Genomic DNA, 16,407 nt, shown 5'->3' on the forward strand with positions numbered 1-16,407 from the left:
ATGGATTGAATTTTAAAAAATCCTCAGCAATCTACATACAATACCCCATAATGACAAAACAAAAACAGGTTTTTAGAAACAGATACCTTATTTACATAAGTATTCAGACCTTTTGCTATGAGACTTGAAATTGAGCTCAGGTGCATCCTTTTTCCATTGATCATCCTTGAGATGTTCTTACAACTCGATTGGAGTCCACCTGTGGTAAATTCAATTGATTGGACATGATTTGGAAAGGCACACAACTGTCTATTAAAGGTCCAACAGTTGACAGTGCATGTCAGAGAAAAACAAGCCATGAGGTCAAAGGAATTGTCTGTAGAGCTTCAAGACAGGATTGTGTCGAGGTACAGATCTGGGAAAGGGAACCAAAACATATCTGCAGCATTGAAGGTCACCAAGAATACAGTCCCCTCCATCATTCTTAAATGGAAGAAGTTTGGAACCACCAAGACTCTCCTAGAGCTGGCCGCCCGTCCAAACTGAGCTTATCGGGGGAGAAGGGCCTTGGTCAGGGGGGTGACCAAGAACCTGATGGTCACTTTGACAGAGCTCTAGAGTTCCTCTGTGGAGATGGGAGAACCTTCCAGATGGGACAACCGTCTCTGCAGCACTCCACCAATCAGGCCTTTATGGTGGAGTGGCCAGACGGAAGCCACTCCTCAGTAAAAGGCACATGACAGCCCACGTGGAGTTTGCCAAAAGGCAGCTAAAGACTCTCAGACCATGAGAAACAAGATTCTCTGGTCTGATGAAAAAAAGATTGAGCTTTTTTACCTGAATGCCAAGTGTCACGTCTGGAGGAAACCTGGCACCATCCCTACGGTGAAGTATGGTGGTGGCAGGCAGCATCATGCTGTGGGGAAATTTTTTAGCGGCAGGGCCTGGGATACTAGTAAGGATCGAGAGAAAGATGAACGGAGCAAAGTACAGAGAGATCCTTGTCGAAAACCTGCTCCAGAGCACTCAGGACCTCAGACTGGAGTGAAGGTTCACCTTCCAACAGGACAACGGCCCTAAGCACACAACCAAGACAACGTAGGAGTGGCTTCGGGACAAGTTTCTGAATGTCCTTGAGTGGCCCAGCCAGAGCCTGGACTTGAACCCGATCGAACATCTTTGGAGAGACCTGAAAATAGCTGTGCAGGAACGCTCCCCATCCAACCTGACAAAGCTTGAGAGGATCTGAAGAGAAGAATGGGAGAAACTCCCCAAATACAGGTGTGCCAAGCTTGTAGCTTCATACCCAAGAAGACTTGTGGCTGTAGTCGCTGCCAAAGGTGCTTCAACAAAGTACTACGTAATTAGCAAAATTAAAAAAAAAAATACAGATTTTGCTTTGTCATTATGGGATATTGTGTGTAGATTGATTGGGGGGGAAAAGATTTAATCAATTTTAGAATTGACAAAATGTGGAAAAAGTCAACGGGGTCTGAATACTTTCCGAAGGCACTGAATATTCTGCAAGCTCATCACACAGTCATGCTATAAAACACACATTCACTCTCTCTTTTCTCTCTCTCCTCCCTCTCCTCTCCTCTCTTTTCTCTCTCTGCTCTCCTCTCTCTCTCTGCACTCTCTCTATTCTCTCTCTCTCTCTCTCTCTGCTCTCTCTCTTCTCTCTTTCTCTTCTCCCTCTCACACACACATACGGGCACACACAGGAACACCGTCACCCACATATGTCACCCACATACATCTCTCTAAGTGTGATATGTCTTCCCTACAGATGACATGGACGCCATCCCCGTCAGGCAGTTAATCAAGCACATCATGGAGCTCTACTCCAACAACCTGCACGGCTTCTCTGAGGAGTTTGAGGTAGGAAACACAACACAGACTTTCTCTCTCAGCCTTTCTAATATTGTTGAGGTGTGATAAGTAGGCTGCCTCTCGGATGAAGAGGAGTGTGTGTCTAGATGTGTGTCTGGTTATTCTCATATGTCTGGTGTATGTTGTTTGTTGGGGTGTACATTACTGTCTATGGCTGTGTGAACATTACGAAGTGTGTGTGTGTGTGTGTGTGTGTGTGTGTGTGTGTGTGTGTGTGTGTGTGTGTGTGTGTGTGTGTGTGTGTGTGTGTGTGTGTGTGTGTGTGTGTGTGTGTGTGTGTGTGTGTGTGTGTGTGTGTGTGTGTGTGTGTGTGTTGTGGAGCAGATGGCTGAGTGTGAGGAAGGTTAATTAACAAAGGGTCTAGTTGCTGGTTGACTGGACAGGAACACACTGTCTCTGTGACCGGGTTGAGGCACAAGGCTAACACACTTCCCCCAAGAGGCCCTTGTCAAATTGGGGTTATCCAGTGGGGTGAAGGTGAACATACATTATTCATACTAGGTCATTCAAACAGAGATCACACATGCAGCCACATGGTGCTGGACTAGCTGTGACAGATATGTGTAGAAATCCCACCTCTAGTAAAAACCCAGTACGTACTTATCATGCACAGTACCAGTCAAAAGTTTGGACACACCTACTTATTCCAGGGTTATTCTTTATTTTACTATTTTATACATTGTATAATAATAGTGAACACATAAACACAATGAAATAACACATATGGAATCATGTAGTAACCAACAAAGTGTTAAACAAATCTAAATATTTTTGAGATTCTTCAAAGTACCCACCCTTTGCCTTGATGACAGCTTTGCACACTCTTAGCATTATCTCAACTAGCTTCATGAAGTAGTCACCTGGAATGCATTTCAATTAACAGGTGTGCCGCCTTAGAAGTTAATTTGTGGAATTTCTTTCAATCTTAATGCGTTTGAGCCAATCAGTGGTGTTGTGACAAGGTAGGGCTGGTACACAGAAGATAGCCCTATTTGCTAAGAGACCATGTCCATATTTTGGCAATAACAGCTCAAATAAGCAAAGAGAAATGGCAGTCCATCATTACTTTAAGACATGAAGGTCAGTCAATGTGGAAAATTTCAAGCACTTTGAAAGTTTCTTCAAGTGTAGTCGCAAAAACCATCAATCACTATGATGAAACTGGCTCACATGAGGACCGCCACAGGAAAGGAAGACCCAGCGTTACCTCTGCTGCAGAGGATAAGTTCATTAGAGTTAACTACACCTCAGATTGCAGCCCAAATAAATACTTCACAGAGTTCAAGTAACAGACACATCTCAACATCAACTGTTCAGAGGAGACTGCGTGGATCAGGCCTTTATGGTCAAATTGCAGCAAAGAAACCACTACTAAAGGACACCAATAATAAGAAGAGACTTACTTGGGCCAATGGACATTAGACCGGTGGAATTCTGTCCTTTGGTCTGATGAGTCCAAATTGGAGATTTTTGGTTCCAACAGCCGTGACGCAGAGTAGGTGAATGGATGATCTCCACATGTGTGGTTCCCACAGTGAAGCATGGAAGAGGAGGTGTGATGATGTGGGGGTGCTTTGCTGGTGACACTGTCAGCAATTTATTTGGAATTCAAGGCACTCTTAACCAGCATTGCTACCACAGCATTCTGCAGCGATATGCCATCCCATCTGGTTTGCGCTTAGTGGGACTATCATTTGTTTTTCAACAGGACAATGACCCAAAACACACCTCCAGGCTGTGTAAGGGCTATTTGACCAAGAAGGAAAGTGATGGAGTGCTGCATCAGATGACCTGGCATCCACATTCACCAGACCTCCACCCAATTGAGATGGTTTGGGATGAGTTGGACCGCAGAGTGCAGGAAAAGCAGCCAACAAGTGCTCAGCATATGTAGGAACTCCTTCAAAACTGTTGGAAAAGCATTCCTCATGAAGCTGGTTGAGAGAATGCCAAGAGTGTGCAAAGCTGTCATAAAGGGTAGCTACTTTGAAGAATCTCAAAATAAAATGTATATTGATTTGGTTACTACATAATTCCATATGTGTTATTTCATGGTTTTGATGTCTTAACTATTGTTCTACTATGTAGAAAATAGTAAATATAAAGAAAAACCCTTGAATGAGTAGATGTGTCCAACCTTTGACTTGTACTATATGTCATGCAAATCATTGAACTGAAAAATACTGTTTAGAAACTGTTGGATTCGAAATTTTGAACATTGAGATATTAAAGAGATGATGGATCAGACACATAGTATATTAAGGAGTGAGATCTGTAGAAAGACAGAGTTGCTGTGGAATATGCTGGGTGGACAGGAGGAGATCAAAGGATTGCTATAGGGGAGACGGATGGACATCTGTTGTCACGACCGTGAGAAGAGAAGGACCAAGGCGCAGCGTGATTGGAGTTCCACATCTTTATTATAGTGAAAGTTAAACAAACCAAGAAACAAACAACGACCGTGAAGTACCGTAGTGCTCCGAACTCCGGCCGCAAAACCTGAAACCAAATGGGGAGGGTAGGGGGGGTGACTAGTGTCGGTGGCGGCTCCGGTGCGGGTCATAGCCCCCGCCCCGACCACTGATCCTGCCATGGAGCTGGGTTGGACGCCGTGCCCGGACTGGGTACCGGCGCAGAGGAGAGCTCCGGCCATGGAGCTCTGTTGGCCGCTGTGCCTGGACTGGGCACCGGCGCAGAGGAGAGCTCCGGCCATGGAGCTGGGTTGGCCGCCGTGCCTGGACTGGGCACCGGCGCAGAGGAAGGCTCCGGCCATGGAGCTGGGTTGGCCGGTGTGCCTGGACTAAGCACCGGCACAGAGGAAGGCTCCTGCCCTGGAACGGGACTGGACACCGTGCCTGGACTGGGCATCGGCGCAGAGGAAGACTCCTGTCTTGGAGCGGGACTGGACGCCATGCATGGACTGGGCACCGGCGCAGAGGAAGGCTCCTGCCATGGAGCGGAACTGGACGCCGTGCCTGGACTGGGCACCGGCGCAGAGGAAGGCTCCTGCCAGGGAGCGGGACTGGACACCGTGCCTAGACTGGGCACCGGCGCAGAGGAAGGCTCCGGCCATGGAGTGGGACTGGACACCGTGCCTGGACTGGGCACCGGCGTAGAGGAAGGCTCCGGCCTAGGAGCGGGACTGGGGAAGCGCACTGGAGGCCTGGTGCGTGGAGCCGGCATAGGTGGCACCGGACTGGTGACATGCACTTCAGGGCAAGTTCGGGGAGCTGGCACAGGACGTACCGGACTGGGGAGGCGCACTGGAGGCCTGGTGCGTGAAGCCGGCACAGACTTCACCAGACTGCTGACAGGCTCTTCAGGTCGAATGTTGAGCAGAACACACTTGACCAACATCTCTCTCTCTCCCAACTTCTCCATCGCCTCGCTGACGCTCTCTGGCTCTTCAGGGTGAGTACGGGGAGCTGGCACAGATGGCACCGGACTGATGACCCGCTCTTCCGCTCTCCACTGCTCCGCCGACCACCCCTCGTGCCACCCCCCAAAAAAATCTTTGGGTTTCTGTGGCCACGGTCCCCGGCGTCGTCGCTGTCCTTCTACCTTCCTTGGTGTCTCCTTCCAAGGAAGGGTCTCACATCCGGACATGATTTCCTCCCATGTCCAAAACTCCTTAACCTCCATAACACGCTGCTTGGTCCTGCGTTGGTGGGATATTCTGTCACCATCGTGAGAAGAGACGGACCAAGGCGCAGCGTGATTGGAGTTCCACATCTTTATTATAGTGAAAGTTAAACAAACCAAGAAACAAACGACGACCGTGAAGTACCGTAGTGCTACATGCACTCACTCAAAACAATATCCCACAAAGCAGGTGGGAGAAAGGGCTTCCTAAATATGATCCCCAATTAGAGGCAACGATTACCAGCTGCCTCTAATTGGGAACCATACAAACCAGCAACATAGAAAATAAATGACTAGAACACCCCCCTAGTCACGCTCTGACCTAAACACCATAGAGAACCGAGGGCTCTCTATGGTCAGGGCGTGACATCTGTGGACTAGGCGAAGGAGGGGATGAGGTCAGGAGGTGAGGTCAGATCCCCTGAAGGGAGTATTAAAGGTTTACTACCGTTTTCCTGTGGAACCATACGATGTAAGGATTGGAGAAAAGGAGGAGTGTCTTAAAGGGAATATATATACCTGTGATGGGAGAAGTGTTGGGTGGTCTGAATTACAGCTGTACAGATTCTGTGGGAAGAATTCAACTTGGTTATAGCTTCTCTAGTGTCCGTGAGTTACTTACTCTGAAAAATAAGAACCAAACAAAACAAATAATTTTACATAGAGGGTTTATTTATATATGGTAATTGTTTAATCTCTTCACATAACTGACCCCACTATAACTATGACCACTCACCCCCTCTCTCCCTTTCTCACCCACCTCCCTCCCCCTTTGCGCTCTCTCTCTCTTTCTCTTTCTCTCTCTAGGAGGTCCAGCGCTGTACGGTGGACCTGAAGATCACAGCAGAACATTCCAATCACCCTGACAACAAGCACAAAAACAGATACATCAACATCGTGGCCTGTAAGTCCACTATGTTGTACACTCAAAACAACACTGACAGCCTGTTAGTTTCAAGATTTATTAGTCGTATGTACGGGATACACATGGTATAGATCATCCAATGGAATGCTTACTTGCAGGTTCCTTCTCGACAATGCAACAACAACAATAAAAGATAACAATAGGAACATGAAGTAAATTACACAGTAGAATAGAATAAACATAATTAGTGTATCAGGTTAGAAGGTAAGATCCAGATGCAGACTGTGTCGAAGTAACAATGTTTATTATGGCAACAGGGAAGGCAAACGACAGGTCAAGGCAGGCAGGGGTCGATAACCAGAGTAGTGGTTGGTAATCCAGAGGTGGGGCAAAGGTACAGGACGGCAGGCAGGCTCAGGGTCAAGAGCAGGCAGAGTGGTCAGGTGGGCGGGCTCAGAGACGGGACAGGCAAGGGTCAAAACCAGTAGGGCGAGAAAAAGAGAGACTGAGGAGAAGCAGGAGCTGAGACGAAAAACGCTGGTTGATTTGACAAACAAAACAAACTGGCAACAGACAAACAGAGAACACAGGTATAAATACACGGGGGAAAATGGAGAAGATGGGCGACACCTGGAGGGGGGTGGAGACAATCACAACAACAGGTGAAACAGATCAGGGTGTGACATAGAGTGAGTATAATACAGGAAGGCACAATTTGTGTCCAATATTTACATGTTTTCGGGGGGGGGGGATTGGGGTGCAATTGTTTAAATGGTGCTGTATTTAGCAATCATAATAGGAGTTTGGTATCAGCAGTTGTGTGTGTCTGTGCGTGCTAAGGTGCTGAGAATCCGAGGTGGTCAGTCCAGTTTGAGTGAAACTATCTCTGAGCCTGTTGATATCAGACCTCATGCTCATGTGACGTTAACAAGGCAATGCAGAATGAGGCTAACATTCCTTTTCTATGTTGACAGATGATCACAGTAGGGTGAAGTTACGACCCTTGACTGGAAAAGATGCCAAACACAGTGACTTCATCAACGCTAACTATGTAGATGTAAGTCAACAAATTGATGTATTGAGTACCTTTTATCTGTCTTTATGTGTGCTCAATGTTCTCTCTGTCATTATACAGTTGAAGTTGGAAGTTTACATACACTTAGGTTGGAGTCATTAAAACTTGTTTTTCAAGCACTTTAACAAACTATAGTTTTGGCCAGTCGGTAATGATATCAACTTGTGCATGACACAAGTAATTTTTCCAACAATTTTTTACAGACAGATTATTTCACTTATACTTCACTGTATCACAATTCCAGTGGGTCAGAAGTTTACATACACTAAGTTGACTGTGCATTTAAACAGCTTGAAAAATTCCAGAAAATTATGTCATGGCTTTAGAAGCTTCTGATAGGCTAATTGACATCATTTGAGTCAATTGGAGGTGTACCTGTGGATGTATTTCAAGGCCTACCTTCAAACTCAGTGCCTCTTTGCTTGACATCATGGGGAAATCAAAAGAAAGACCTCAGAAAATATTTGTAGACCTCCATAAGTCTGATTCATCCTTGGGAGCAATTTCCAAACACCTGAAGGTACCACGTTCATCTGTACAAACTATAGTACACAAGTATAAACACCATGGGACCACACAGCCGTCATACCGCTCAGGAAGGAGACGCGTTCTGTCTCCTAGAGATGAACATACTTTGGTGCGAAAAGTGCAAATCAATCCCAGAACAACAGCAAAGAACCTTGTGAAGATGCTGGAGGAAACAGGTACAAAAGTATCTATATCCACAGTAAAATGAGTCCTATATCGACATAACCTGAAAGGCCATTCAGCAAGGAAGAAGCCACTGCTCCAAAACCTCCATAAAAAGGCCAGACTACGTTTTGCAACTGCACATGGGGACCAAGATCGTACTTTTTGGAGAAATGTCCTCTGTTCTGATGAAACAAAAATAGAACTGTTTGGCCATAACGACCATCGTTATGTTTGGAGGAAAAAGGGGGAGGCTTGCAATCCGAAGAACACCCTCCCAACCGTGAAGCACAGGGTGGCAGCATCATGTTGTGGGGGTGCTTTGCTGCAGGAGGGACTTGCGCACTTCACAAAATAGATGGCGTCATGAGGCAGGAAAATTATGTGGATATATTGAAGCAACATCAAGACATCAGTCAGGAAGTTGAAGCTTGGTTGCAAATGGGTCTTCCAACTGGACAATGACCTCAAACATACTTCTAAACTTGTGGAAAAATGGCTTAAGGACAACAAAGTCAAGGTATTGGAGTGGCCATCACAAAGCCCTGACCTCAATCCTATCTAAAATGTATGGGCAGAACTGAAAAAACGTGTGTGAGCAAGGAGGCCTACAAACCTGACTCAGTTACACCAGCTCTGTCAGGAGGAATGGGCCAAAATTCACTCAACATATTGTGGGGAGCTTGTGGAAGGCTACCTGAAATGTTTGACTCAAGTTAAACAATTTAAAGGCAATGCTACCAAATACTAATTGAGTGTATGTAAACTTCTGACCCACTGGGAATGAGATGAAAGAAATAAAAGCTGAAATAAATCATTCTCTCTACTATTATTCTGACATTTCACATGATTAAAATAAAGTGTTGATCCTAACTGACCTAAAACAGGGAATTTTTACTAGGATTAAATGTCAGGAATTGTGAAACTGAGTTTGAATGCATTTGGCTTTGGTGTATGTAAACTTCCGACTTCAACTGTTTATTGTCTAGTACTCACCCAATGTGTACTTGCACTCTGTGTGAGTCTAACCCTAACCCCCCCCATTACCTCTCAACAGGGTTACAACAGTCCCAAGGCCTACATCGCGGCCCAGGGCCCTCTCAAGTCCACTTTCGAGGACTTCTGGAGGATGGTGTGGGAACAGAACACTGGTATCATCGTCATGATCACTAACCTGGTAGAGAAAGGAAGGGTAGGTGGCCTCCCTCTGGCATTCACAGAATTTTGATTGTAAGTGTTACTGTTGTCTTTTCACAGTAGAATCCTTGAGCAGACTAGGTGAAACATTTTGATGAGCCTTTGAGCAAGGCACTTAACCCTAATTGCTCCTGTAAGTCGCTCTAGATAAGAATGTGTAAATGAATACTGTTGCCTTTCACAGATGGAATTAGATGAATGCTGTTCTTTTTCACAGAGGAAATGTGACCAGTACTGGCCCACAGAGAGCAGTGAGGAGTATGGCAACATCGTGGTCACTCTGAAGAGTACTAACGTTCATGCCTGCTACACACTGAGACGATTCCTTATACGGAACACCAAAGTCAAAAAGGGTCAGAAGGGCAACCCAAAGGGGCGTCAGAACGAGCGGATGGTGATCCAGTATCACTACACCCAGTGGCCTGACATGGGCGTGCCGGAGTACACCCTACCTGTTCTCACTTTCATAGGGCGCTCCTCTGCAGCACGTACACCTGACATGGGCCCCGTCCTAGTCCACTGCAGGTACAGTAGCTCTCAAAACAAATAAAAAATTAAGTGTTCTTATAGTTCTCTAAACATGAGCTGTGTTCGAATACCCATACTAACATACTGTATACTACATACTTAATGAGTATATACTACATACTATATACTATTAGTTCATTTTAGCATACTGTAAAAAAACAGTATCCTTTCAGTTGAGTGTATGTCATCTTCACCTGTCTATCGGAAGTTGATGCTGTTGCTATGCAACTTCTTGCTAGCTTGTTAGCATAACAAATCACTAGCTAGACATCTTACGACTTCATTAACAATGTCCATTGAGACCGCACAATGACTATACCACTTAGCTAAGGTAAAAATGAAGTGAATAATCAAGAATAAACATGGGTAGTTAATTAGATAGCATATAGTTAATATACTGGCAAGTTCAATGTATTAGTAGCCAACTAACATTAGGTAGCTAGCTAACATACCGGTACATACAAGCAACTTCTGTAATGATATGCTAAGCGGTTCATAAGGCAGGCATAGCTAACAAATTGTCAGCCAACATAGCGTGTAACATAACTTATTTGAAAAGTCATTACTTTTTTATTACATTGCTCAACATTTTCTTAATATTTGTCACAATTAGTTAATGCAATTAATATTTACTTATTGTACTTACATTTGTTTTCCGCTCTCGTCGGACCTCAGCTGCATATTTTCCGCCATTTTCTTCAAATCTGAAAATGTTGTGAAGCCACGGCCAATTTCTAAAGAATAGCATTATGGGCCCTAAAAGCACTGAAATGGTGTTCACTGCTTGTATACCTCCATTTTTGGCGAATGTAGTACAACATCCGGGAACTTTTGGCATACTAACTAAATACATACAATGACCAATAAGCATACTACATACTCAATTTACATCACAAATAGTATGGCTAGTGTGGTTAGTATGAGTATTCGAGCACAGCTAGGGATTCCGACCAAGCTTACTGCAGAAAGACACTATCCTAGTGCACAAAATCATCTTCCTCATTATAAGAAATTACAAGAAACACAATGAGTACTAGTTTGCTCATTGAAGTCATGGCTTTGGGTTAGAACAGTAATACAACTCCCTCTATGGGTCTCCTGTGGTAGTTAATAGGTAACATACTATGTTTTGGTTGTGTAGTGCTGGAGTCGGGCGGACAGGGACGTACATCGTCATCGACAGCATGCTGCAGCAGATCAAAGACAAGAGCACAGTCAACGTCTGGGGCTTTCTCAAACACATCCGCACACAACGCAACTACCTGGTTCAGACAGAGGTAACGCGTGTGTGTGTGTGTGTGTGTGTGTGTGTGTGTGTGTGTGTGTGTGTGTGTGTGTGTGTGTGTGTGTGTGTGTGTGTGTGTGTGTGTGTGTGTGTGTGTGTGTGTGTGTGTGACAAATGACACCTCACATACACCTACACTGTGCATACAGCTACAGTAACTGTCAAAGAGATTCACCTCTTAGGTATAATGTTATGCAAGCAAGAGATTACTATATATACATAAGTATGTGGACACCCCTTCAAATGAGTGGATTTGGCTATTTCAGTCACACACATTGATGACAGAAGTATAAAATTGCGCACACAGCCATGCAACCTCTATAGACTAACATTAGCTGTAGAATGGTCTTACTGAAGAGCTCAGTGACTTTCAATGTGGCACTGTCAAATTTCTGCCCTGCCAGAGCTGCCCTGGTCAACTGTAAATGCTATTATTGTAAAATGGAAATGTCTAGGAGCAACAACAGCTCAGCCTCAAAGTGGTAGGCCACACAAGCTCACAGAACCGGACCGCCAAGTGCTGAAGCGCCTAGTGTGTCAATATCTAGGCCCCTTAATTCCAGTGATGGGAAATCTTAATGCTACAGCATACAATGACATTCTAGATGATTCTGTTCTTCCAACTTTGTGGCAACAGTTTGGGGAAGGCCCTTTCCTGTTTCAGCATGTCATGCCCCGTGCACAAAGCAAAGTCCAATCAGAAATGGTTTGTCGAGATCGGTGTGGAAGAACTTGACTGGCCTGCACAGAGCCCTGACCTCAACCCCATCGAACACCTTAGGGATGAAATCGAACACCGACTGCGAGCCAGGCCTAATCGCCAAACATCAGTGCCCGACCTCACTAATGCTCATGTGGCAGAATGGAAGCAAGTCCCTGCAGCAATGTCCCAACATTTAGTGAAAAGTCTTCCCAGAAGAGTGGATTATTTTACAGCAGCAAAGGGGAGACCAACCCAATAGTAATGCCCATGATTTTGTAATGAGATGTTCAACAAGCAGGTGTCCACATACTTTTGGTCATGTAGTGTATCTTCCTCCTCCCTCTGCCCTTCCCCCTGGATCATAGGAGCAGTACGTGTTCATCCATGATGCCCTGATGGAGGCCATCCTGGGCAGTGAGACAGAGGTACCCGCTTGTCAGCTCCATGGTTACGTCAACAGCATCCTCACCCCAGGCCTGGGGGGCCGCACGCGCCTCGACAAGCAGTTCAGAGTGAGCCTATAATCAGCATAGTAATTTACATACTACTTATGTAATGAATAGCATCCTTAGAGCGTTAAAGGGCTGTACTAACGATTGTTGGTAGACATTGTCACCTAGCTATTATAATACCACCAAGTATACATTGATGCCCATTCATATCCATTCACTAGATGTTGTTCTAGTGATCTGATCCAACTCTTCTTCCCCCGCTGTCTCTCCAGCTGCTGACCCAGTGTAACACCCACTTCATAGAGTGCTTCAGCGCCCAGAAAGACTGCAACAAGGAGAAGAACCGCAACTCCTCAGTGGTTCCATGTGAGTACAGTATTTCCAGATAGTAGTCTAGGCTATATTATCCATTTCTCTAGTCAATGAACCACCAACTACTGAAGCATATGAAGTGAGTGAGAAGAGGTTTCATGCTTTGCCAGTTCGCCTGAGACATTAGGCTATAGAAATAGAGTGTATGAGATTTTCAAACCACCATTTGACTACGCCATAGGGTAGATTCAGCCGCAGGCAGATTTTTTTCTTGACCAGATGTTCGGGGGCCCGGAACATGAGTACAAATAATTTGTTGACTGCAAATTGACCGTAAGAATAAAAAAAATGAATATATTTGACTAAAATATAATCATTTCAAACCTTGCTTACGTTTGTATACAGTTTAAGTTGGAAGTTTTCATAAACTTAGGTTGGAGTCTTTAAAACTCGTTTTTCAACCACTCCACAAATTTCTTGTTAACCAACTATAGTTTTGGCAAGTCGGTTAGGACATCTACATTGTGCATGACACAAGTCATTTTTCCAACAATTGATTACAGACAGATTATTTTACTTATAATTCACTGTATCACAATTCTGTGACTGTATCACAAGACTGTGCCTTTAAACAGCTTGGAAAATTCCAGAAAATTATGTCACGGCTTTAGAAGCTTCTGATAGGCTAATTCACATCATTTGAGTCAACTGGGGGTGTATCTGTGGATGTATTTCAAGGCCTACCTTCAAACTCAGTGCCTATTTGCTTGACAACATTGAAAAATCTAAAGAAATCAGCCAAGACCTCAGAAAAAAATTGTAGACCTCCACAAGTCTGGTTCATCCTTGGGAGCAATTTCCAAACACCTGAAGGTACCACGTTCATCTGTACAAACAATAGTACGCAAGTATAAACACGATGGGACCACGCAGCCGTCATACCGCTCAGGAAGGAGAAGCATTCTGGTGATGCTTTGCACACAGCAAAGGACCTTGTGAAGATGCTGGAGGAAACAGGTACAAAAGTATCTATATCCACAGTAAAACGAGTCATATATCGACATAACCTGAAAGGCCGCTCAGCAAGTAAGAAGCCACTGCTCCAAAACCGCCATAAAAAAGCCAGACTATGCTTTGCGTCTGCACATGGGGACCAAGATCGTAGTTTTTGGAGAAATGTCCTCTGGTCTGATGAAACAAAAATAGAACTGTTTGGCCATAACGACCATCGTTATGTTTAGAGGAAAAAGGGGGGTGCTTGCAAGCCGAAGAACACCATCCCAACCGTGAAGGACAGGGGTGGCAGCATTATGTTGTGGGGGCGCTTTGCTGCAGGAGGGACTTGTGCACTTCACAAAATAGATGGCATCATGAGGCAGAAAAATTATGTGGATAGATTGAAGCAACATCTCAAGACATCAGTCAGGAAGTTAAAGCTTGGTTGCAAATGGGTCTTCCAAATGGACAATGACCCCAAGCATACTTCTAAAGTTGTGGCAAAATGGATTAAGGACAACAAAGTCAAGGTATTGGAGTGGCCATCAGAAAGCCCTGACCTCAACCCTATAGAAAAGGTGTGGGCAGAACTGAAAAAGCATGTGCGAGCAAGGAGAACTACAAACCTGACTCAGTTACACCAGCTCTGCCAGGAGGAATGGGCCAAAATTCACCCAACTTATTGTGGGAAGCTTGTGGAAGGCTAACTCAAATGTTTGACCCAAGTTTAAACAATTTAAAGGCAATGCTACCAAATACAAATCTGACCCACTGGGAATGTGATGAAAGAAATAAAAGCTGAAATAAATCATTCTCTCTACTATTATTCTGACATTTCACATTCTTAAAATAAAGTGGTGATCCTAACTGACCTAAAACAGGGAATCTTTATTAGGATTAAATGTCAGGAATTGTGAAACACTGAGTTTAAATGTATTTGGCTAAGGTGTATGTAAATGTCTGACTTCAACTGTGTAATCACGTTTCTCTCTATTATCCGTGGGAATAGTTGGAACAGATTTCCAACTGATTTCCTGGTGTTTTTACAGTCTTTTATGTCCAACAATGAAAACTTTTCAAAAAATGTTGCTCAGAAATCTTGGGGGTCAAATAAATCCACCCTTGGGCCAGGCCATCAGTTGGGGAATCCTGCCATAGCAAAAGCACAGTAGTTGAAACAGTGTGTAGCTTATAGTTGATATTTACATTTTAGTCATTTATCCAGAGCGACTTAGTTAGTGCACTCATCTTAAGATAGCTAGGTGGGACAACCACATATCACAGTCATAGTATGTACATTTTCCCTCAATAAAGTGGCTATCAAGGGGGGGGGGGTAATGGGATTAATTTAAGATACTCTTTGAAGAGGTACGGGTAGAACGACCAAGAGACCAGTGGTACAAGAACTGTGGGCTCGAGATGGCTGTGTAGGTTTTGATCATAGCCTGGCGGTAGGGAGGGGCAGTTCCTCTGTAGGCACGCCACTGTGGTCTTGTAGTGGATGCAAGCTTCGACTGGAAGCCAGTGGAGTGGGCAGAGGAGCGGGGTGACATGGGAGAACTTGGGAAGGTTGAACACAAGGCGCGCTGTGGCATTCTGGATAACTTGCAGGGGTTTGATGGCACAACCAACAGAGAGTTGCAGTAATCCAGACATGTGATATGTGTATTATTAGTTAGTACTGTACAGTACAATGGCACCACAAGACTAGTGGTGTGATTGAATGCATGTGTTTTGTCTCCCTCTCTAGCGGAACGAGCTCGAGTAGGACTGGCCCCTCTCCCTGGAATGAAAGGCACAGACTACATCAATGCCTCCTACATAATGGTATGATACTGCTATATCACACACACATATCTCCTGTCCACCCTGTATGTCTGATAGTTGTGTCTGAACATAATGATATGTTCTGTTCCCTTGATGATTATAATTACCCTGCATGTTTTACTGTTATTGTGTGAAGCCTCTTAATGAATAACAGTCCACCATTTATCATAAAGAATAATTCATACTGAGAAACTGAGGCAAGGGCCTGTACACAGTACATCACGATCAAGACAGTAACCTTTAAAACTCATTGATATGAAATGTAAGTCCTAACAGACACAATACAGTACATTCCTTCTGGTGTTCAGACAATGGATAAGAGCGTCTGCTAAATGACTTAAATGTAAATGTGAATGTAATTGGTTAATAATGTTATAGAAGATTTTGTGAGAGCTGTTGACTATGCATGACTGCTAACATGTTGACCTTCAACCTTTGGCCACGCAGGGTTACTACAGGAGTAATGAGTTCATCATTACCCAGCATCCTTTGCCCCACACCACCACAGACTTCTGGAGAATGATCTGGGACCACAACGCCCAAATCATCGTCATGCTTGCTGACAACCACGGTTTGGTGAGTAGAGTAGCTGGCCAGCAGGTTATAACCATAAGTCTCTTATGCTTTTCACCCTACTTAGTCAAGTAAAACTGTACTGTCCTTGCCTGGTTATGCATCAGTGCTGAAAAGGAATATATGAAAATAAAATATCCAAGCCAGCACAGCACAGTTTGGACCTGCTTACACATATATACCTTACACTCATCTAACCTGTGTGCCTGTGTTTTCGTATGTGTATCTAGGCTGAGGATGAGTTTGTGTACTGGCCGAGCAGAGAGGAGGCGATGAACTGCCTAGCCTTCACCGTCACCCTGATCAGCAAGGACAGATTGTGTCTCTCCAACGAAGAACAGATCATCATCCACGACTTTATACTGGAGGCCACGCAGGTACAGTAACCCTTCATCTTTGACCTTTCACCCCTCACAGGTAACCTCTCAG

At 44.6% G+C, this 16,407-nt stretch overlaps 1 protein-coding gene across 2 annotated transcripts in view; it reads left to right on the top strand.

Moving 5' to 3' along the window:
• Nucleotides 1–16,407, top strand: part of ca16b (carbonic anhydrase XVI b) — a 298,762-nt gene that overhangs the window by 281,072 nt on the left and 1,283 nt on the right. For both annotated transcript variants that reach the window (XM_029775887.1, XM_029775888.1), the window contains exons 15-25: nt 1,730–1,821; nt 6,283–6,379; nt 7,315–7,397; nt 9,163–9,297; nt 9,520–9,827; nt 10,972–11,107; nt 12,184–12,330; nt 12,543–12,636; nt 15,329–15,405; nt 15,853–15,981; nt 16,209–16,355. In XM_029775887.1, coding sequence (XP_029631747.1) covers nt 1,730–1,821; nt 6,283–6,379; nt 7,315–7,397; nt 9,163–9,297; nt 9,520–9,827; nt 10,972–11,107; nt 12,184–12,330; nt 12,543–12,636; nt 15,329–15,405; nt 15,853–15,981; nt 16,209–16,355 — 1,445 coding nt within the window. The remainder of the gene's footprint in view (nt 1–1,729; nt 1,822–6,282; nt 6,380–7,314; nt 7,398–9,162; nt 9,298–9,519; nt 9,828–10,971; nt 11,108–12,183; nt 12,331–12,542; nt 12,637–15,328; nt 15,406–15,852; nt 15,982–16,208; nt 16,356–16,407) is intronic.

The sequence above is a fragment of the Salmo trutta genome, chromosome 14 (assembly GCF_901001165.1).
Source record: "Salmo trutta chromosome 14, fSalTru1.1, whole genome shotgun sequence".
Taxonomy (NCBI): Eukaryota; Metazoa; Chordata; class Actinopteri; order Salmoniformes; family Salmonidae; genus Salmo; species Salmo trutta.